At 40.5% G+C, this 23,354-nt stretch overlaps 1 protein-coding gene across 2 annotated transcripts in view; it reads right to left on the bottom strand.

Annotated features, from left to right (window-relative positions):
• Window positions 1–2,207: 2,207 nt before the first annotated feature.
• Window positions 2,208–23,354, bottom strand: part of troap (trophinin associated protein) — a 28,022-nt gene continuing 6,875 nt past the window's right edge. The window contains exons 5-15 of one of the 2 annotated variants that reach the window (XM_080218046.1): window positions 19,230–19,394; window positions 18,949–19,103; window positions 13,969–14,059; window positions 11,415–11,548; window positions 9,971–10,058; window positions 9,178–9,299; window positions 7,955–8,062; window positions 6,866–7,015; window positions 5,856–6,306; window positions 4,384–4,589; window positions 2,208–3,620 (exon numbers count right to left, since the gene is read on the bottom strand). In XM_080218046.1, the coding sequence (XP_080074172.1) occupies window positions 3,573–3,620; window positions 4,384–4,589; window positions 5,856–6,306; window positions 6,866–7,015; window positions 7,955–8,062; window positions 9,178–9,299; window positions 9,971–10,058; window positions 11,415–11,548; window positions 13,969–14,059; window positions 18,949–19,103; window positions 19,230–19,394 (1,718 nt within the window). In that variant the 3' untranslated portion in view covers window positions 2,208–3,572. The remainder of the gene's footprint in view (window positions 3,621–4,383; window positions 4,590–5,855; window positions 6,307–6,865; window positions 7,016–7,954; window positions 8,063–9,177; window positions 9,300–9,970; window positions 10,059–11,414; window positions 11,549–13,968; window positions 14,060–18,948; window positions 19,104–19,229; window positions 19,395–23,354) is intronic. The other variant, XM_080218047.1, reaches the window with a different exon arrangement.

Consider the following 23,354-nt stretch of genomic DNA (forward strand, 5'->3'; position numbering starts at 1 on the left):
CAAATAACTCACCAGTAAGAGTCTCATTTCAGCAATGGTCATTTGGACAAGGTATTCAATTTCAGGAATCCCAAAGGTCAGCACCTTCTGGAAAGATGATTAGAAAATAAGCCATTGAGAAGAACTTCATGTTTCCTGCTGGCAAGGAAGGGTTACTTTTGCAGTGACTGGATCTGTATGATTATTTGACCAATATCAAAAAGTTATTTCTCTCTTTAGTGCTCCCCACCAAGAGGAGCAGGAATAAGCATCTCTCAACCAGCAGCAATAGTTCATGTAAGAAAGCGATTGTCACCGCAGGGTTTCAGAGAATGGCTTCAATTCTCTGATGTCTTTCTTTTTTGCTGCTAAGTGCGATCACACCTCAGCTGAGTCAGAAGGGACCAGAGGACAAAATCCAAATTGGCGCCCCCAGTACAGTACTGAGGGAGCTCTACATGGCTGGAGGCACCCTCCTTTGGGCATGAGGCCCCAGCTACCCTCCCAGGCAGAAGCAAAAGATTACTTGGCACTGTCTAACCAACAATAAACTTGTACAAACAATGCAAAGAACCTATTCCTTATGAATAAGATTGACCTCACTTAAACGCCTTAACAAAACTTTCCAAAGTGAAAAGACCAGAGTTCTGGTGGATAATGCACCATAAGTCATTAAAGTGGGATGGCATGGTGGTACAGTAGTTAGCACTGCTGTCTTACAGCGCCAGGGACCTGGGATTGGCAGAGTCTGCACATTCTTCCCATGTCTCCATGGGTTTCCTCCAGGTGTTCTGGTTTCCTTCCACAGTCTGAAAGATGTGCTGGTTAGGTGCACTGACCCGAACAGACGCTGGAATGTGGCGACTAGGGGAATTTCACAGTAACTTCATTGAAGTGTTAACGTAAGCCTTACTTGTGATACTAATAAATAAACTTTAACCATTTGTACACTTCCTCATTGTTTGAGTTAAATTCAACTGCCACAGACAAACAGCCCCTCCACCCATCAAAGCTGCAACGGAAGAAAGATCATGTATTGATAAATTTTACTGCTAACTGTAGTTGAGGCTGGATAAGTCAGCACAAAGCAGGGATCAAATCTTGGCCCTTTGATCAATAACGCAGTTTGCTTTTCTGTGCATTTGTTTTTCTCTGGGAAAAAAAATGACTAAACATATCCCAGAAGCTCGATAGCTCCTTATAGTGATTGGTGCAGGTGTAACAAAATAAACCAGGCTTCAATTTGTTTTCTCTGTTAAATACATCCCATTTCAAAAGCAGCACAAAGGTATTCACAATAAAACTTTATTTGCATAGTAATTACATATACAAAAATGTACAAGACATACAAAACTGTTTAATGGACCAGTATAGTCATTAGATGTTTAAAGATTAAAGATAAACTTCACAGGTACATTGCCAGATTTAGTGGAGACGTTTACAGAAAAGTATTATAATTTTAACTGAAAATCTAAAATTTAAGAAATACCAAAACTATTCTAAAATAGTGAGTCAGGTTACAGTGTAGTTTTCCCTGTAAAGAGTTAAACAAAAGGAGTATACAAAACTGGAATGGTTCATCTACAGAAAGCATTTAAAGTTCAGAATAGGATTTGGAGTGGCTCCGCCTCTGAGACAGAAGTCTTCAGGGTCAAGTTCTGCTCCAGAACTTGTTGGCTATTAAAGAACCCAGCCATTGGTGCAGGCAAGCCAGTGTGCATCAGTGCCGGATCCTAGCTTGGATAAATGGGAAGATTTAGGGGTAGGAAGGACATCCAGCTGTAAAACCAACTGCTAAATCTAAAGAATGACAGGTGATCAATCAAGCATTGAGACCACCACATGTAACAAGGGAAAAACTGAAGGAGGAGCCAACCATTTCAAATTCAAAATAGTTAAGTGGAGCTTCAACTTGTCCTGTAATGTGGAGGGTTCTACAAGTGCCTAATCAAGCATCAAGGGATGAACTCGGAACCTGAATATTTTCTGTTCAGTGAAACTGTTTTACTGATGTTGAAATTAAACAGATTGTTTGCTTATCAGCAATTTGACTGGAATTGTATTAAAACTCAATCCTGGCTGACAGAAAAGTGTTTTGATGTTCCTTTCAAACAGGAAACCAAGAAGACATCAGTAGATTGGTGTCAGCCACATTTCCTTAATGAAGATTAGCACTGATAGAGATATGATGCCCTTGTTGCAGCAACACTGAACAATGGAGAGATGTAGGACAGGTACTTTTCTTTAAATTTGAAAACATGGTTGGGTGGTTGCACAAAAAGACAAATTATTGCAAATGAACTCTGGTTAGATCCTAAAAGTTGCACACTCCTGTTTGAGTCTGATTTAACACTAAATGATTTTGGGAACTATACGAATGGATTATTTTACATTTGCCAACAGTTCAACTTATAGGTGAATTCCTACATCTTTGGGACAGTTCAGGAAAAAAAGCTTGCCCTTGTGCTGTAGGATCAGTCACATGACATATACACTTCAAGTCTTCAGTTAGGAAATTATTAGTACCTTCCCTTAATTGTGTGGCAGTAATCATATTTTTCCACTCCTGCCTTCTGTTTACAGGGAATATTTAATTTAACTGGTATAATTCAATATTGTGAACTGTAGGAGCCCTATTATGTTTAAGCAAGCAACTCAAAAATATCTTACAATAACATTTCTCTAATATCACTGAAAAGAGGCATGTTGTTGAAGTTTCTCACCTTGCACTCATCAGAATGGCAAATTTCAAACAACACTATAGGAGAAAAGGGTGCTGATTGATTGGCAAGCCAATTTTTGGGGAGCTCCTCACTACTTTCTCCAGGGCAACACCTTGGCCAGAGTTGACTTGCCAACCAATCAGCGTGCTTTTCTCCTGTAATATAAACTTTCGTGATCACTTGAAATTTGACATTCTTGTGCTGGTTCTGATGAGTACAAACTAATAAGTTTCAACAACATGCTGCTCTTTTCAGCAATATTGAAGTAACATGTCTAACCTTATTTTTTTTTTACTTAAATTTTAGAAAACAAAGCCCTACAAAAAGATCTGAACCAACTAATCAAAGAGTGTTAGTGTTAACTACAAGCATTCAGGCATAAGGAATAAAGTCTTTCTGTCGTCTTTAGCTGGAGACCTTTAAAAAGGATAGCAGGACAAAGAAATTGATGTTGGAACTCACAATCAAAACTAAAAGGCTTCATGTCAGAGAGCGCATTGCAAAGGGAGAATATGTTTTAAACCTTACACAATTTTTACAATGATGAAACTGAATATAAGATAGCAGGTTATACCACTAAAGTACCTGTGCTAATTAGGCAGTCTATATAGTTGATTGATCACAAAATGTTCTCTTCAACAAGTGGAACAGTTTGGGTGTTACATAGATAAGGTTCCTTTAGCAAGGAATCACCACGGATATTGAAAAGCAGCTATCCTACCGGTAATGTGCCCAGAAGCAGTCAATCAAGATCTTGAACTGTCCGTAACTAAACCTGTCTCGTCACCAGAATTAAAGGTATCAATACATATGATGAAAAGGAAGGAAAATGCTGAACATCATAGCAACAGGTTAGGGCTTGTTTGCTCCTCATAAACAGACTTCTGGTTGGTGATGCAGCTCGATTGGGACAAAGTGCTGTGGAGCAGAAATACAAAGTTAGAATCCAAGCCAATTCCAATTAACTTCTGGGATTAATTTCAGGGCTGTAAAGAAATCTGAAAGGCTATTAAAAAGAATGAAAATCAACTGCCCCTTCCAGCTTGACTCTTGTAATACATCCATCTGTTCAACGTATGACAATGTAAATAGCTAGAAAGTTTTGTATAGTTATTCACATTTTAAAATCAGCATGAAAGGCAATCTGGTCTTAAAAGTAATGCTGACACAGCTTTGTGCCCAGAATCCAGGAGCCTTTCGCATCAGGAACAGATTTTAATTTGAGTCACTTACACAGGCTCTATGAAAAAAAACACAAAAACACAAAAACACCTGGGGGGGTGTACATTGTTGAATGGTTACAACACAACTTAACTATGTTTACCAATCCAAAACTGAATATCTGCTGTAAAAAAAAAGAAAAATCAGAACTAAAACTACTATCTTTGCTTCACTCATTTTGGTTTCAGTGAGTTGAAGATTGAAGTTGAATTTGAATCTTGAAAGCTCTTCCATTCCCCATGTTTGTGTCATTTTCTGAAATCCATGCACTTAAATCAATTTTTTAGAAATATTTTGGTCAGCTTGTAACTGTTGCTGAAATATTTTTGTGCAAATCGCAAATTGAGATGGGCAAATTCTAATTACAAATATTACTGGATAGAAGATTGACCTTTCCCTTCCCAGGAACAAAATTCACACTCGATCAAGGAAAGCCCTCTTTGGCAGTGGTGGTACTCACCATAATTTCTTGTTGCTCAAGTATCTTGGCTACTGGATTAGTGCAGTTTCTTTCCCTCTTTATTCTCTTATCAGGTGACTGGAAGCCACGGGCAAGACAGCAGGAAACCTCCTCATCCAAAAATGCCTCCTGGGAAGGTTTTTGACATCCAAGTAGAATCTTGCTAGACCTCTGCTTCATGCTGGTCCACAGCAGAGAACTTCTGTCTGGAGGTCAGAACAGAAAGCTTTGAAAATTCACAGCGCAACTTGTGATACTCAATCTAGAATCAACTGTTTATTGGTGAATGAATACTTGCACCTGAATGGGATATTTTTTGTTTTCAATAGTATCCATTCCAAACATCTAGAGTCATAGTCAAACCATACAGAAAAGGCCCTTCAGCCCATCAAATCTGCACTGACAACAACCACCACTAAAGGCATACTAATCCCATTTTCCCACACTTGTCCCACATCCTTGAATGCCATGATATTTCAAGTGCTTATCCAAATATTTTTTAAAGGTTTAAAGTTTCTGGCACAAACCATTTAATTTAAATTCTAAGTTTTTAATCGACAAGGTTGTCCAAGATCACAGAGAGAGCGGCTGTCTACCTTAATTTCATGGCATTTCTCATTCTTTCTGACTTGATGCCCACTATATTCCCAAATACTTTTCCAGGCAGTGCATTCCAGATTCCCACCATTCGGAGTGAAAAATGTTTTTCTCAAATCCCCACTGAATCTCCTGCTCCTTACCCTAAAACTATGCCCCTCGTGATTGAGCCCTCAACCAAGGGAAACACTGGGGCCTCAATTTCTCTTAGAGATATATCTGTTGTGATGAACATACCCAGTTTCTGCTGGACAGGTCAGAGATTCAAATCAAATGGGAAGGGTGCTACGTGTCTTGCTCTAAAATAGACGCTGTTAGTTCTCAAAGTGATGGATATTGCAATGTGCTTTAATTCAGTTTCGTTATTTAACATGGAATTCCTAGTGGCTTTATAATTTTAATCCTTAATCAATTAAGAATTGAAATATTTTCACTAACTTTGTAACCAATATTAAACTAACAATGAAACTCTAACAGCATAAAACCATTTAATTTAAATGCTAAGTTTCTAATCGACAAGGCTGTCCAAGATCACAAAGGGAGAGTGGCTGTCTACCTTAATTTCATGGCATTTCTCATTCTTTCTGACTTGATGCCCATTATATTCCCAAATGCATCTCATATGGAACCTCTCCAACTGCTTAACATGTTTGGAGTAGGTGGTCCATACCTCACAAGCCGTAGCTATTACCACAGCAAGTTTTATCTCATTTCCTCCAGTCTCTTGCATAAACAAGCAAATGTTAAACTTCCTCTGACAATTCTATTTGCTGACATTATACTGTAATAAGACCATACAACAATCCTTTCATTATAAAAAACTACCCAACTTCCCAAATCTACCTATATAAATGTTTCTATGTTAAATAGCTCACCTGTGCTCCCACTGCAAAAAGGGGATTGGAATTTCAACCCTTGGACAGTAGTGTTGAAGCGTGAGGAGCTATGGAAAATGGGTGTGGGAAATGTGTCCATCACTTTCAAAGCCAGCTCATTAGAAGGAGGCAACATTTCAGACTGGCATTCGCTGGTAGGAAGACTTTCAGCTCCAGAAACACTGTCAGTCTGTAGTGAACAGCCCACAAGCTTTGGTATTTGAATGGAAGTCAGAGCTGTACAGTGGGAAGGAGGAACATGTTCTTCAACTTCTTGCTGCTTCAAGGCTGTGGCAATTGGTCTGCTTTTCAAGATGGCATCAGCCAAATGGGGATGTTCTTCTGAGAAAACAGGTGCACTCGCTTCACAACTGTTTTCTGTAAGGGTCTCTTCAATCACCCTTACCTCTTGCATCTCTTTCTGAAGTTGTTGTGAAAGAAGTTCAATGTTCTGTCAAATTAATAAAAACCACAGCAGTTCAAGAACCTTGAGGAAATGGGACTTATCAATGAAGTAGCACTCCACTCTTACATCGTGGATCACAAAGAAAGAAGCAGAGACAGTGGAAGCTCAGCTGTAGCATTGGGAGGATTGGAAAGGTCTTGGCAGAGAATTGAGCAACTCTTCTGTCTCTTATTTTAGCCAAGAAACAGCAGGCAGAAGAGGAATATTAGCAATAGAAAATAAAAACAAAAGACAGTTAAAAATATTAAAGCATTCCTGTTAGTCTTAGTACCCGAGGTTGAGAGAATTATAGGTTAATTACAAGAACTGAATTTATTAGTTCAGATTTTAAAAAAAATAAGAATGTGAGAGGAGAGACGGGAAACAGACAGAATTCCATGCTTTTCCCTTTCCCCGTCCAACCGATATGAAATTGAGGGGGAAAAAGGGAAGCAAGTTAACAAGCCTGTGAAAGGAGCAAGGATTTGAAGTGATACAAAGGCAACAAAATACACTGTATTGTAACTAATATTTAAATTACAGCATTAAATGCTGGTTCTTGTACCTTTAGCTTTACCAGCTTGAGATCAACCAGCCTTGGACCCTGCCTGGACTTTGGTCTTTCCAATTCTTCCTTGAAGCTTGCTGTCTCTGTCACCTTCTCTCCTTCATTTAACTCTTCTGGATCGTTAAAAAGACGAAGAACTATCTGATCCTAAAATAGAGAATGTCAAACCCGTTACATACAGATACAAAATCTCACCACACCTTTACTTTGATATGTTATTCATAACTTAACTTGCACACTATTAGAGAATTGGGAAACATTGGTGGCAGTACCAGGAGTGCACCTCCTCATGACAAACAATGGACCAACACTGAAGATCATAGTGTCAGCTGTAGCACTCTCACCTGAATTACCAAGGTTTGGATTCAAATTCCAGGACTGGAGTAGAAAAATTTATGATCACACTCCAGTGTAGTAACTGAGGGAGTGCTGCATAGTCAGAGGTGCCATCTTTCAGAAGAGACATTAAATCAAGGCTCCATCTGCCTGCTGTAAAAGATCTTATGGCACTATTTTGAAGAGCAGGGGAGTTCTCTCCAGTGTCCTGATCAATTTATCCTCAATTGACAGCTCAAAAAAAAACACACGATCACATTGCTATTTGTGGAGTTTGCTGTGCGGAAATTAGCTGCCATGTTTCCCATGATGCATCAACAACGACACTTCAAAAGTACTTCATTGGCTGTAAAGTGCTTCAAGATGTCTGGTGGCTGTGATATAAACGCAAGCCTTTCTTTCGCTTTTTAGCTTTGATTTCTGCCTTCCCGTGTTTACAAGACTACTTAAAAGTTGGAATCAAGACAGTTAACAATAATATCAGGATAACTATCTAATTTGAAAAAAGGTAACCAACATGGCCATGCCTCTAATTTTGAGAATGGCAATTTCCACATTTCGTTTGAGAAGCGTGTAGCTATTTGGACATTGCTGATTTTGTACAATACTTAGCAACCTTCTAAATACAAATAGTTGTCAAATATGACAATTTTAATAGAGGAAAACTTTGAGGCACTTTACAAAAGGTAGAGAAAAGGAAAGGAATGGATTCTACTTGACACAAGTAAACTCTCCCTATCCTTCACCCACCATTGGCAGATATTCCCCATCCTTTGATTGCTCTGAGACATTATTTTCATCTGTTTTGCCCGGAAGAGACTGAACATTCGACCACTTTGCAGGTTTGTAAGTTGCAACCTGTAGGAATGAATAAAGTTAGTTTGACAAAAGAATCTAGGCAAGATTTCTGAAGAACATACATACAGGAGATGGGACACTATAACTTGATAAGAATTTTTAAAAGAATCTCAGAAGAGTATTAATAGCAACCGAACACATTCAACCTCTCATTTTTAAGTAAGATGGGCTGTGTGTGTGTTTTTAAGTCATGTTATTAAGCATGAACATTAATTTTGAACCAGTAATGTAACGTTCAAGGGAAAACATCACCTATTTTGCTTAACACAATTAACAGCCAAAAAGAGTTAAAATCTTAAGACAGTATGTTTGAACATGAATTCCTGTTTTACTTCATGCAAGTTCTTTTGTGAACCCCAACCCCTTTCTTGTAAAGATGATAACTCATGCTTCTCTAGTACTGCACCCAAACGTGGATTCTTTATGTGATCCTAGGCTGCAAGTATCAGCAGGCTAATCACCTTCATTTTTAGGAATGGGACCACATGCATATTGGTGTTTAAGCCAGTCTGTGCTAGATTAGTGGATCTTAGCCACAGTACTCAAAGGGACACTATATTTGACCTCAGTGCTCTGGATAGGAAGATGAGAAATTAGCAGGAAGATAAAGGAGAAAACACATGCCTTCACCATAAGATTGAATGCAGATTAACATACAAAGTTTCCAATTTCTTTGAATAGAACAGGCATTACAATTTACCACACTAATTTGCTACCTTTGATCTTAGAATCCCTAGAGTGCAGAAGGAAGCCATTCGGCCCATCATGATTGCATCGACCATAATCCCACCCAGGCCCTATTTCCATAACCACACATATTTACTTTGCTAATCTCCTGACACTAGGGGTCAATTTAGCATGGCCAATCAAAGTCACGCATCTTTGAAGTGTAGGAGGAAACTGGAGCACCCGAAGGAAACCCACGCAGACACATGATGAGAATGTGCAAACTCCACACAGACAGTGACCGCGGCCAGAATTGAACCCGGGTCCCTGGCGCTGTGAGACAGCAGTGCTAACCACTGTGCCACTGCTACCTTCAATAATCAAAATGATTTCTAGGAAGTCTAATACACAAACCATCAATTCAAATGCAAACTTTGATGTGTACTGACCACACTTGAAGGGGGAGCTAGCATATATCTCCGATGCCATAGGTTTTGAGATGGAGTCCGAGTACTGCCAAAGTGATTGTTAGACAGTTGTAACACCCTGCTGGGTGTTTGCATTTTGAGATCTGAAACAGAGGTTTTCACAATATTAGTTTCATCTTAGGCTGACAGGAGTAATGACTTGGGTCTGCAGCATAATATGTTCATTTTTTTGCCTCATGTTTTAGTCTTAAACCAGTACAAAGGATGTTGGTATCACTACTGATACTGAAATCAATGATCTCCGGTGAAAACCTTGAGCAGTCGGTCTAAGCCCAAGCCACACCCTTACTAGCAAAACTGATAGTTGGCAGATAAATATTGTCAAGAGTCTCGTGACTGTGTGAAGAAGCTTCTCACTCTGTTTTATGTATGTGCTGATGACAATCAGCTGTAAGCTTATCTCAACCCGTCCACTGCCCAAGCTGTCAGACTGCTTCTCCAACACCAAGTCTCCCATAAACTCAGTCTGCTGAGCAATTCCCAGTCATTCTGCAAAAAAGGAAAAAGGTGAATGCGGAGTCACCACGAGGTCACTCATTTGGCTCCTAACTGGGATCAGGCCACCTAACCTGCCATATGATTATCACATTGCTGTTTGTGAAAACTGGCTGTGCAATAGAAATGGCTGCTGCATTTCTCAACATTACAACAGTAACGACACTTCAGGAATACTTAATTGGCTGTGAAGCGGTTTGGAATGTCCTCAGGTCTTGAAAGGCACAATATAAATGCAAGCCTTTTTTTTTCTATCTACCTTTAACATCTGATTTCAAAGTGCCAGGACCACCATCAGAAACAAATGTGGGAGCAGCAGAGCGATAGGATTCGCAAGCTCTATCCATCTGAAAAGAGAAAAGAAGAAAACGTTATGCGATTCGAGATTATTCGGATTTCAAGGGTGGGGGCAGAGAGAGAGAGAGAGAGAGAGACAGAGACAAAGAGAGAGAGAGAGAGAGAGAGAGAGGGAGAAATAAACAAAATGGCCAAATTATTAGATCGGGTAAATTTGACAAAAGGGAATAAGACGTCAATGGCACAATTTTTACCCAGTAACCTCACTTGCACAACTGCCATTTATCGATCTGTTACCTAAACCAGGCTGAATCAAAGACACATTTGTAGAGTAGCTGGAGTGGGGAAAACAATTCACATTCCATACATGATGCTCTTCCTTCCTTACCCTACTTCTTCCTTAAACAATCACAGTTCCTCATTTAATTCTTTAACATCCAAAAAAAGGGAATGTTCAGAAGTCAAAATCAATTTCCCTGTCTGTTGAGACTGTTGTCAGCATACTTTGCAAATTGATTGTTCACACATGCCATACACTATGTCCCCTACTGTGTAACTGCCATAGGATCACTGAGAACAGTAATTGAATGCAAAGATGGAGTATGTGCAAGTTGAGGAGTGTGCTTCAAACCCAATCACAGCTGTTATCTTAAAGCGAGGGCATCATACTGTCTTACTTCTCTTTAGTGAAAAGACTCAAAGCCCAAATAATCAGTTAGAGGACAAAGAATAAAAACAAAAAAAGGAACTATTAATTCAAAGAAAATTTCATAACTTCTGAGTTTGCCAAAACATGTAAAAGGTCAATTTAATTGAGAGACAACTGATTACTTAATAAGCAAAATAGTAAAACGATTACTTCAGTGAGGCATTTTTCACTTTGCAGAACGCAATGGGAACAAGTCAGATTAATCTTGTATTTCCTATCGGGTGATCAAGTGGAACCAGTAGGGCTGAAAAAAGTGAGAATAATTTCTCCCTCCTCTGGTGTACCTGTGCCACTTGATGGCCAGCCTTATTCCTAGTATCATTTAACAACTGACTACTAAGAGGGAAAGGATGTTTCTAACTGACTCCATCTTAAGAGTGAAAAGATACACAGCTTCCATCAGGAACCTCCCAAACAGTTTGACTGAGATTATGTCTGATATGAACAACCTCATTTAATAAAGAACTTCACACTGTAACCAACCACCAACAGTTGGGGGTAGAGGGAAGGAAGTAAAGACGTTTATAATTCACATCTCTTTGTCTCAGTACATTACTCTGGTAGGCCTGGTTGTTGCAGGGGTGGGAATGCGTGCAGTTGGAAAAGAAATGCTTGCTCCAACTCTAGTCCTGCTCATTTGCAAGGAATACCAAGATGTTTGACATACTATCACCACTATCAAGAAACATATACAGACCAAGTTGACATCCAGGCCATCAGGTTTACATTTGGCTGATTTCTGGATTGAGAAACGCTGTCTACTGCTAACTTGGTTATATAGTTTGATTGGCTGAAGAATGCTGGTAGGAGAACTCATTTCAGTACCCGTACCTGAAAGGGAAAGCAAATGGCCAAGTATTAAATCTTTCAAAGCTAAAATAGCTTTCAGAAAATGAATGCACTTTTGGAGCCATAATTTGTAACGTCATAAATGAGAGTGAACAAAGTCGCGAAACGCAAAGGCATTGTAGAATTGAAATATGGCAGGTACAATCCTGGGAAAAATGAAAAAGACCAATCAATAGCAGAAAATTAGTTCAATGTTAACATCATTTGGGCTTTTAGTGAAAATTGTGAAAGTTTGAAGCTGGTAGCCTGAATTATGTGACATAATTAGGAAAGCAGCAGGGCTAGAATATGATGTTACTAATTAAGAAAGTTGCATTCTCTGTTACGGGGGTGGATTTCATTCTTTCAAAAGAAGTGGAAGCTACAAAGAAACAAATGCCATGAAGGAGGAAAAAAAAACAAACATAGAATATGTCCCTACTCAGCGAAAGGGAAAAAAATCCACAAATATTTTGTCACAATACAAAGGGCGGCACGGTAGCACAGTGGTTAGCACTGCTGCTTCACAGCTCCAGGGTCCTGGGTTCGATTCCCGGCTTGGGTCACTGTCTGTGTGGAGTTTGCACGTTCTCGTGTCTGCGTGAGTTTCCTCCGGGTGCTCCGGTTTCCTCCCAAAGATCTGCGGGTTAGGTTGATTGGCTATGCTAAGAAATTGCCCCTTAGTGCCTAGGGATGTGTAAGTTAGAGGGATTAGTGGTCATAATATGTAGGGATATGGGGGTAGGGCCTGGGTGGGATTGTGTTCAGTGCAGACTTGATGGGCCGAAGGCTCTCTTTCTGTACTGTAGGCTTTTATGATTCAATACATCTGATTCAGTGAATCTGCGACAATGACAATCTCAAGGTATCTCAAATTTATCTGCTGTAGCTTTCCAGCATCCAATTTATTTCCTGCAGGGCCCACATACTACCTTGCTCAACTCTCTATAATCATAGAATCCCTACAGTGCAGAAGGAGGCCATTCAAACCTTCGAGTTTGCACCGACAACAATCCCACTTTGGCCCTATTAGTGGCCCATATTTACCCCACTAATCCCTCTAATCTATGTATCCTGGGACACTAAGGGGCAATTTAGCATGGCCAATGTACCTTACCCACACACCTTTGGACATAATTTGGATATAATTTCCCCAACTATTTTGAGTGAAGGTCACATTAGAAAAGGAAGATGGACGTAGAATCATATATTTTATTTAACTGACTGGAAACTTGTTAATTGAAAAGTTAAAACCAGGCGCATTGTAATATCTGCACTGAGGACAACTCCAAGTCCAGAAAAGATTCCCTACGGACACCTTATTTTTTGTGATAAAAGCCTACGTTGTGAGACTATGTCGGAATTGGTCAACATAGATGGGTACCAGATTTCAAAGTGCCAGAATAATGAGTTCACCCTTCCCAATTCCAAATAGGATTTATATTCTACCAGTCTGGGAAGTTCAATGGTATTAAAAGGCTAGCAATAGAAGGAACAAGCACAAAGTGATTTTCTACCAATGATGCTGTGAATGCAGTTTCAGAAATGAAGGACAAATCTAAAAATTACACATTAAAAAGTTAATTTATTAGTCACAACTAATGTGACTAATTACTCACATAAGTAATGAAGTTACTGTGAAATTCCCCTAGTAACCACACTCCAGTGCCTGTTTGGATCAATGCTTTAACCAGCACGTCTTTTGGACTGTGGGGGAAACTGGAGCACCCGGAGGAAACCCATGCAGGCACGAGGAGAACATGCAAACTCTACACAGACAGTGACCCAAGCCAGAACTCGGTTTCTGGGAGGCAGCAGCACCACACATTGTCAAAGATTCCATATTAAAGCGTACATAGTGCATAGAAAATCAACAGCTCGTCTCCTGCATTTGCAAAAGATGCATCAAGTGGAAAGTTTGTCAACAAAATTGGCCCCTACTAGTTGCAGAGCATTAGGGAAATCTTTACAATTACCAGTTGGAGATAGTAACGTAAAGACATTGATATCACTGTCTATATACGATTGGTGCATGTTAGTCCCAGCATCAAATCACACCACAGGATAATCTCGGTACTTTCTCAAAAACTGGTTGACTAATGCTTCGTTTCTGGATTGTCCCCAAGAGTAATCCCTAACTGAATGTCTCGAAATGATCAAAACTACCGACTTGAAAGCAATGCTTGGAGGTTTTAGGAAGATGAGATGGGTAAAAAGAATACAAAATTCATTTTTATACAACATCAATTAGTTTTATATATGTAGTCTTTCCCCAATGCAGATAGATAAGTAAGACTATTAACAAAAGGGGAGAAGAAAACCAAGGAGATGGTTCAGGATAAAGCCATACAATAGCGTGTCATTTCACATCCACAGTACCAGGTTTTACATATGGAAAATGGCAATCATTCACAGCAGGTTACCTCTGGTACTCAGTTTAGCAATGCAGGACGCACGGCCCCAGGCAAGGGGGAGAGTGGGACGATTGCAGGGCATGTATGATGACCTTCCCATCTGCAAGATAATAAAACAAGGAAATATAATGGTTATTACATTAATTCTTCACCATTTTTACTGAAAAAAAAACAGGAGAACAAGCCACTTCTCCGCAAGAGGTGTTTGCAATCTGAAAGGGGCAAGCTAATGTTTCCGAGGGAGGGGGGGGGGTGTGTTAGAGAGAGAGATGGGATGGGATGGGATGGGTTGGTGCTTCCTTTGGAAGATCATGCTGACAGAGCAGTCTGAGTTCCTTGCACAACCTGCTTTCTTCTTCAGTACTCGTGTCACTGAGGCCTGCTGCATTCATATAAGATGATGCTTGGTGATGGAGTGGAGGAACAGTGAATTGGGACATCACAGAGAGGTCAGAAAACTTGTTTGGTGATGGGATGTATTAGAGGTGGTTGAAGGCAGAGGCTGGCAACATAGGAAGTGAGGACAATGGTGATTTTGTTTTTTTTAAACCAGTTATCTGCATTACTGCAGATTTAAATAAAATAAAATGAGGTATAACAACATTTATTAAAAATCAGATTTGTTTGTAGATTTTATCTGCTGGAATGTCTTCCAAGGATTTAAACAACCTAGAAAAGGGAAATAAAACATGTCTATTAAAACAGTTGTTAGCAGGGAAACATACTTACATTCTGCTGTTTGTCAATTGCCACTTTAAGCCTCGCTCCAATGGAATTGGAGATTTAATTCTTGAGAAAGTAGACCAAGATTCTCCCAACATTGAAATTGGAGCTTACAGTGCAAGATCTCAGACAAAAGTGATGCTGGTTCACAATGGAAAACGAGAGAGGTTGATGGGCCCAAATGCAAACCTCGCACGAGTTATCTATAGGTCCTACGAAGTCAAATTCTTTAGCAAAATTATGAGACGGAATTCTCCCATTTTGAGACCAAGTGTCATGGCGGAGGCAGGAACTTGGGAGTGTTTCCCGCTGTGGCAACCAGTGGGAAAAACACACCAAATCTTCCAGACCCAAACTTATTCCAATCATATTCAGTGTCTGAGCAGGTATGATGCTGCAGTCTGCCATCCTAGCTGGGGGCCCAACATCACTCTTCCACCGTTGAAGAAAGAAGGTAGACCACCTAAAAATGAAGATTGATCTCTGGGAGCTCTCAGAGACCAGGAGATGAACCCTCTTGGATCACTGAGGTTGGAAGATGGACCCATACCAGGACACTTAATCTAGAAGGTCCATCTGCAGGTGCTCCCTCTATCCACTGCTGTGATGTTCCATTATCCAGAGCTGTGGGTGGCCTCCATCCTGAACTCCAGAGGCAATCCCAGACATTGTTCAGATGAGTCCTGCCATCTGCCATGTTGTCCCAGATATGTTTCACACCAGCATCTTTTCCTGATGGCATTGTGGAGAATCTGGCAGGGTGGGAGTGGTGTGGTCCTACATCTGCATCAATTAATGGGACATAAATGAGGTTCACGCTATCCTCTTGTGGGTTTTCTGACCTGCCATGGCAGGCATTAGTGAAAGATGCCAATGTAAAATCATGCTGCCATGAAACCCATTTCTGGCCCTCCTGCCATATCATCCCAATGGTGAGAGTTTAGGAGAATTCTGCCCAAGGTTTACTCGCACACTTAATTTGCATAACCAGACATTCGAGTCAAGAATTTTTTTCAAATGTGGTTCATGCAGCTTGGAATGCATCCTGCAATGACATCCCAGGACTGAGGTGATTGACCAGTAACCTCTTTCAGAGAGCTATGACAAACACTACAGAAAAATTTTGTTGTGTTGTAACCGTCCTATGATTCGATTTCAACAATTCAGTCTCCACCAATAAATGATTAGGACATCTTCCAAAACAGGGAACCCAGAGATACTGTTCTAACTGGACATTTAACCATCAGCCTATAATTCAAAATTATTTCTGTAGCCAAATCAATTTTAGGAGGACAGAAACTGTAATTCTAATGCCAGATGTTATTCCACTATTCGAGTGAATGTACTACAAAAATTTCATTCATCCAACGTGATACTTTACATGCATCTGTAGCCTTTATCAGTAAGGGGAGATCATAATTCAGGAGACATTTACCTCTGGAATAATAACTACACTTCAGAAGTAGTTCATAAAGAGGCAAAAGACTTGGGGCACCTTGAGAATCTGAATATATTCTTCTCTTTTCAAAGTGTTGAGATACAGTGCACCACCAATTTAAATGAAATAGAACACTATGAACTTCTCATATAAAAGTGTTAAATTTATCCAGTTTACTAAATACTCCTGTAACAAGTTGATTTTGAAGGTCAATCAGAAATCTAACATGCCTGGAAATCCACTCAGGATCTTGCTCAAGAATCTCCAAAAACAGTAAGGAACCCACACAAGTAATTTTTATTTGCTATATACAGATTATCCACTCTTAAAGGATAACAGTATAAAAAAGGTTCACAAAACTTAGACTAGAACTGAGTGATTATAATTATCAGGAAATATTGAACAGGTTGGGGCTCTTTTCTCTTGAAAAGGCTGAGGTGACTTAATAGCGGCCTTTAAAATTACAAAGGGGTTTCAACAGGATAGAACATAACGATGTTTCCACTTGTGGGGAGACCAATCAGTAGAAGAGTCACTAATGAACCCAATGGAGAATTTAGAAGAAATGTTTTTATTCAGAGAGTGATGAGAACTTAGAACTCGCTACCACAGCGAGCAGTCATGGTGAATAGTATGGATGCATTTAAGTGAATAAACATGAGAGGGTGAGATGAAAAGGGGAGGAAAGAGGCTTGTTATGCCAAAGTGACCTGTTTCTGTGCTGTGCGTTCCATGTAATTCTACTCCACTTGGAGTTAGTTAAATTGAATGCAAAGCAGAAAGAGCCAAAGCTTGAGGATTCCCTCCCACTTGTGCTGCTAAGTACTGTTAGCATTTAGATAGCTAAAATGCAGCTGTCTAGCACAAACAACTGTATAGCTGTATGTTGCCCATCCTGTTAGGGTTATTAGCCAATGGAAAGAATGCTAGCTCACAGTGATGACTGCGGCACAAGTTACTTTAAACATCTCAATGAGTCAAGTTGGCTAATCATTAACAGTGCACTAAAGTGATATGACCTGTCTGGCTCAGGCATCAGGTTAAGGAGAGTGTCATCCCACTTTCAGTCTCCTGTAAACAATTCCAAAGAGATTTTTTTTCTCCCACAAATGAAGTGTTTTAGTGATAAATACAAAGTGTAGCTCACGAGCTGGAAAGCATGCAACTGAAATTCTTCTTCGGCACAAAAGTCCAAAAATTTGTGAATAATAACATGCTCCTGAAAATAGCCTGGCTACATGTCACATCCCAGGAGATGGCAATTGCATAAATTGGAGAGACAGAGAAAGTGCTCAACTCTGCAACCCAAACAAAATAGGCACCAAAAGCTGAATACAACAGCTTCTTGGTAATGCCTTTCAGTGCAATTATTCCAAACCATTTCATCAGCTTTATGACAGATGTATCTGTGATGGGAAAAAAGATGCATTAAAATCTGTGACGTGCTAGGCAATTCAATGGACGGTTGCGCACCACTGCCATAACTGTGCATCAAAGTAACAGTAGGTCCTCATTTATAGTTGCTTTTCTCAAAATTACAGTTAAGCAATTCAGATTTTCCCATTAAAGCCAATGTAAAAGTTATGGTTAGGTCCTGGAGAACCTCTCTCATCATTATACCGTGAGTTGAAATATTTTACATTGTTAAATTCTGATATTGATAAATGAAATAACTTTCAAAGTAACATCTTTAAATAAGAAAGAAATGATAACTTTCTGCTTGCTACTAATCTTGCTTCCCAAACCTCCCGCTCACCACACATTCCACTACCTGAGCTTCCCGAGCGCTGCCAACTTGGATTTGCAGCATCTCTTGCTCCCCAACCCACCTACTTGCTTTCCATCCTCTGATTTGTGACCTCTGCCACTTCCTGACTTGCTCTCTCACTGAAGTTCCCACCCACCTTGCTCATCGATTTTCTCTCTTGAACCCGCGTTGGTCCAGTTCCAATTTGAAACTCCGGGTTGAGAGAGTTCAGTTAAGCGTGATGCAAATATGCCAAACTGGGACTGTGATAATAGGTTTTTTTTAAAAAATTACTCCAGTTCGCCTCTTCCCTCTCCTGAACCCTTGCTGTGATCGAGGGCTTGGAAAGGAGCAGCGAGAGGCAGGAGAAACAGCTTTGACTTAAGTCTTTGACTCAAATCATTATGACAAAATGATGGGGCTAGGACCAGGGGCCTGTTAGAAATGTGCGTAGCAGACAGCGATATTGCGCAAAGGTAATCATTCCTGGCCTCCTATACATTTAAAAAAACATTGATTAGAACAGCCCCAGCTCAGCACTTGTCATGGTCAGGGTCCACAGTTTCACAACACTGGAGCTCTGGCTTTGATTGGTTCTGGACTTCAGACTCAACGGGAACGCAGGTTTAGGAGAGGGAAGGGGGAGATTTGACTACAACAATTTTCAGCAAGAGGGCGAGGCAGGGAACAGAAGAGGCCACAAGCGGGAGGATCGACAGAATGAGTTAGGGAGCGGGAGGCCAATCAGGTCATGCTGTCTTATGTCAGAATGGCAGTTAATGACTTTAAATTGAATCTCGCAGCAGTTAAACAAGAATACCGGCCCCATTAATTGACTGATGTTAAAGCGAGACAAAATGGGGACTTGCTCTGCTTGAAAAGCCCTTGTCTAAAATGTCAAAATGCAAAAGAGAAGTATTTTTGTCCCCCCTCCAAAGATGTTTTGGTTTTAATAGAATTTGTAAGTGTCAATTAAGACAAAAGACCTACAACCGACGTAACACTTAAAATTGCTTACAAACATAAGCGATGTGGCTTCTTGCAGCAAATAATTTTTTGCATTCTTTTCAAAATGACCTACCACATATGGGCTTTGCGCAGGATACTTGCAATGGAGTGCACTGTCCTTCACAGGGGCTCGCATTGCCATGCTAGGTTTGCCACAGAAGTTGCTGAAAGTATTCTCGTCATCAAGAGTCGATGGGGCATTCCGCAGTGCCATACCATCGTTATTACCTATACCAAGAAAATCCAGACAATAAAATAAAACCCGCAGCCATGGTCTCTTTTCAGCTTCCAATCTAAACAATGTTTTCAATTTGTAATAATTTCATTGTTAAAAATGTTCTATAGGGAAAATACCTGGATTCGGGTTAGACGGCTTATAATTTTGGATATTCGTTTTCATAGATACCGTATGTGCCAGGCTGAGTTTGCCATTGATAACATTAAAAGCATTAATTCCAACATTCGATAGGATGCTCTGTAGAGCCATTGGATTACTCATAAAATCTTCATCACTATTGCCTACAATTGTGCAGAAAAATAGTTATTTTAGATCCTTCCTGATGGAAACACTACACACAATTTCACACCACCTTAAAAATGTAGTATACAAGCACTACACCACATATTGTAATTCAAGAGGCTCAAAAGAATATCAAATTACTAAAATTATCTACATATATTCTGCAATAAATTTACAATGGAGTTCACATACAAACTGGAATTCTCCCAAAAATGTTTCTATTTTATACTCATAGAATCCTATCCTTATGGTGCAGAAAGAGGCCATTTGGCCCATTGAATCTGCACCAACAACAATCCCATCCAAGCCCTATCCTTGTAACCCTACGTAATCCCCCTGACATGGAGAGGAAATCCCACCCAGACCTGCTCACCGTAACCCCAAGTATTTATCCTGCTAATCCTCCTAACCTACACATCTTGGGACACTAAGGGGCAATGTAGCACGGCTAATCACCTAACCTGCACATCTTTGAACTGTTGGGGGAAATCAGAGCACCCAGAGGAAACCCACACAGACACAGGGAGAACTTGCAAACTCTACACAGACAGTGACCCGAGGCCGGAATTGAATCCGGGTTCCTGGCGCTGTGAGGCAGCAGTGCTAACCACTGTGCCACCATGCCGCCCAATATTACTTACATCTTTTAAAAATGTATTTACAGGATGTGGGCATCACTGGCAAGGCCAAAATTTATTGCCCATCCCTAATAGCCCTTGAGAAAGTGATGGTGAGCTGCCTTTTTGAACATTTAAATACTGTGGGGAAAATGTGAAATTTATCTTATATGTGCATAGAGCTACATCACTTGTTGAGGGTCCACCAAAGAGAATTGTTTCATCCAAAATAGTTTTAGTCTTTACACATTGGTTGAATTATTTTCCACTTCGGGGAATAATGGGAGGACACAATGGACATTTCATCTATTCTTCATACTGCGATTAAGGATTCATTGTTAGCCAAGACATGATATCCCACACTTGGCAGTGAATTGGCAAAATTTTTATTCACAAGCCTGCAGATGGAAACCGCCATCCACCCGTAAACAATGAAAAAGTGCAGGCTAACATGGCATTCCATTTTTGTGAAAATTTGAGCCTACAGACCACTTGATTTGTATTTCACAAATTTGTTTGTGCCACTTTTCAAGAATATCTACCACAGGAGCAGGAGTCACATGCAGCCAAGCAAAGCTGCAGGGCATGGCTCGCAGGTAGTGAACAAGATGCCGCAATTTTACTAGTGAGCCCACCTTAGACAAACCTGTTCTAAATCTCAGCTATTCCACCTGGAGGGAGGTGCACCAATTAAACATTTTTTGCAGTCACAGCATTCAGTTTTGATTATCATTCATGATTATCTCTTTTTGGAATGTTGATTGAGAGATAAATATTGGTCAGGGTAAAGGAGAACTCCCCTACTGTTCTTTGAAATAGTGCCATAGGCTCTTTGTCCACGTGAGAAAACAGACAGGGACTTAACACCTTACTAGAAGATGGCACTCCACCAGTACAGTATTCCCTCAGTGATTCCCTGCATTGCAGTATCAGCCTAGACTTTGTGCTCAAGTCTCTGGAGTGGGACTTTCGCCTACAGCCATCGGACTTGAGAAGCAGGAGTGCTACTCATTGAGCTTCAGCTAATGTCATACCCACACAAAAGATGTGTGCTTTGTAGCATTAACAGGGACCAATGGATCCCGTGGGAGCTTCACTGGAATCTGCTGCAGACTCCAGGCAGTGGCCAGAGACCAATGGGTGCTTCCACTTCAGTTGGAGCACTGACTGTAACTCTGCTGACAGTAAATAACTTGTACCCTGCAGATTGCCTTCCAGATTATCCTTGTGATCCTGCCCTCAGGTTTCGCCCAAGCGGTGTTCAGAAAGACTAGGCCGGATCCAGTTCACTGGACTTCAGCATAACAAAATAGAATGTGCACTGATGGTGCACTTTGTTTCTTGTGAAATTTAGACTTCTGCAGGAAAGGTTGCACTTATTTGGAAATGATTTTCCTCACTCAGGTGAAGATTACTGACATGGTCACATCAGGCTGAGTTCTTGTCGTGGTGTAGGATGAGAAGGAAAGAGAGGAAAGAGAGGAAATGTTCCTTTATTTGAAGGCGGAGGAGGAGCCGGTGGAGGCGGCACAGGTGCTAAAGATAGATTGTTACATAGAAAATTTCAGTGGAGATGTGGTTGGATGGCCTTTGTAGTAAACATAGAACATAGAACACTACAGCACAAACAGGCCTTTCGGCCCACAAGTTGCACCGATCACATCTATACCTACCAATCCATAGACCTATCTATAACCCCCAATCCCATTAGATCCCATATACTCATCCAGAAGTCTTTTAAAAGACCCCAGCGAGTTCGCCTCCACCACCACTGACGGCAGCCGATTCCACTCACTCACCACCCTCTGAGTGAAAAACTTACCCCTAACATCACTTCTGTACTTGCTTCCCTGCACCTTAAATCTGTGTCCTCTCATAGCGACCATTTCAACCCGGGGAAATAGCCTCTGAGAATCCACCCTATCTATTCCCCTCAACATTTTATAAACCTCTATCAGGTCGCCTCTCAACCTTCGTCTCTCCAGGGAGAAGAGTCCCAGCTCCCTCAACCTATCTTCATAAGGCATGCCTCCCAATCCAGGCAACATCCTTGTAAATCTCCTCTGTACCCTTTCAATAGCTTCTACGTCCTTCCTATAGTGAGGCGACCAGAACTGTGCACAGTACTCCAAGTGGGGCCTGACAAGGGACTTATAAAGTCCCAATGCTGCCCAATTCTCCCCTACTCCATCCTGTGTTGCTCTTCAAAATATCTGTACCTGAAGCACCCTCACTGTGGAAAGGAGGATGAAAATTTCCTGGTGGTCTCATCCTAACAGAAGCAAGTCCAGATGAATTCTTGATTTAACCTATCACAAGTGCTTTGAGTGTGTAAAAGCAGGAAGCTGGGTGCTGCAGTGCCAATGGCCCTCATTTTAATACAGCAGTGTCTCATATATAGCTGTGAAAAAATGACATTTTATAATGTGCCATCAATCAATTTTAATTGAAAATATATGTAAAAAAAAACTTACCTGGACAAGTCAGCGAGGCACTACATTAGCATGGTGTGAGGCTTGATCAGTTATCAGCTTTGTGCACCGCCCTATTTCCACTGAGTGACCCATGACCCAACCCAGTATGGCCCAAACTGCCCAAATCGCCTGACCCAAAATCCAGCAAGATCCAAAATCCGGTATCATCCTGGTCCCAAGGTTCCTGGTTTGCAATACCTGTATATGAAAACTAGGTCAACTGGGGCTGGCAGATCATTGGAAGGGCCAAAAAACCCATGGGAGTTAGCACGTGGGGGAAAAAGATCAACTGCGAGACTAAACTCAAACAGCATCTACCTTTTTGTTTTGCCACAAAACCTTGCCCCAATTATGCACTGAAATCTGGGCAAAATAGCATACAAGTTCTCCACTAAATCTTTTACTATCTGAATTTCTTTACTCACTGTAAAAGCGGTTTTATCATGTTCTGTTTGGTTAGTTATCTGTGCAAAACATGCCAATTACATTTGAAATCAAAGATTTCAAGTGGACATCCCAAACCTATTGTATTTGTCTTGGGGGCATTTTACTCTTTACTTGACACACAAAGGTTTATAAAGAACCAGTCAAGTTTTCAAGTTTCAGACAATTGCCAACTCTTCAAGATCCCAGAACTACACGGTAGTTCATGAGACTGAAAGATTTGAAATAGAACAATACAGCACAAACAGGCCCTTCGGCCCACGAGTTGAAATGGGATACACCTTCTGACAATTGAAGTCAATCTTTGACCTGAATTTGAAATGAAGTGTTAACACCCCCTTTATTTTGATCTTGATTATTCTAATTTACATCCTACAATTTTACAATCTTTCTCCATCTTTCCAGTTACCACAAGAATGGATCT

Source organism: Carcharhinus amblyrhynchos, chromosome X, assembly GCF_965287045.1.
Source record: "Carcharhinus amblyrhynchos chromosome X, sCarAmb.v2.hapA, whole genome shotgun sequence".
In the NCBI taxonomy this organism is placed as follows: Eukaryota; Metazoa; Chordata; class Chondrichthyes; order Carcharhiniformes; family Carcharhinidae; genus Carcharhinus; species Carcharhinus amblyrhynchos.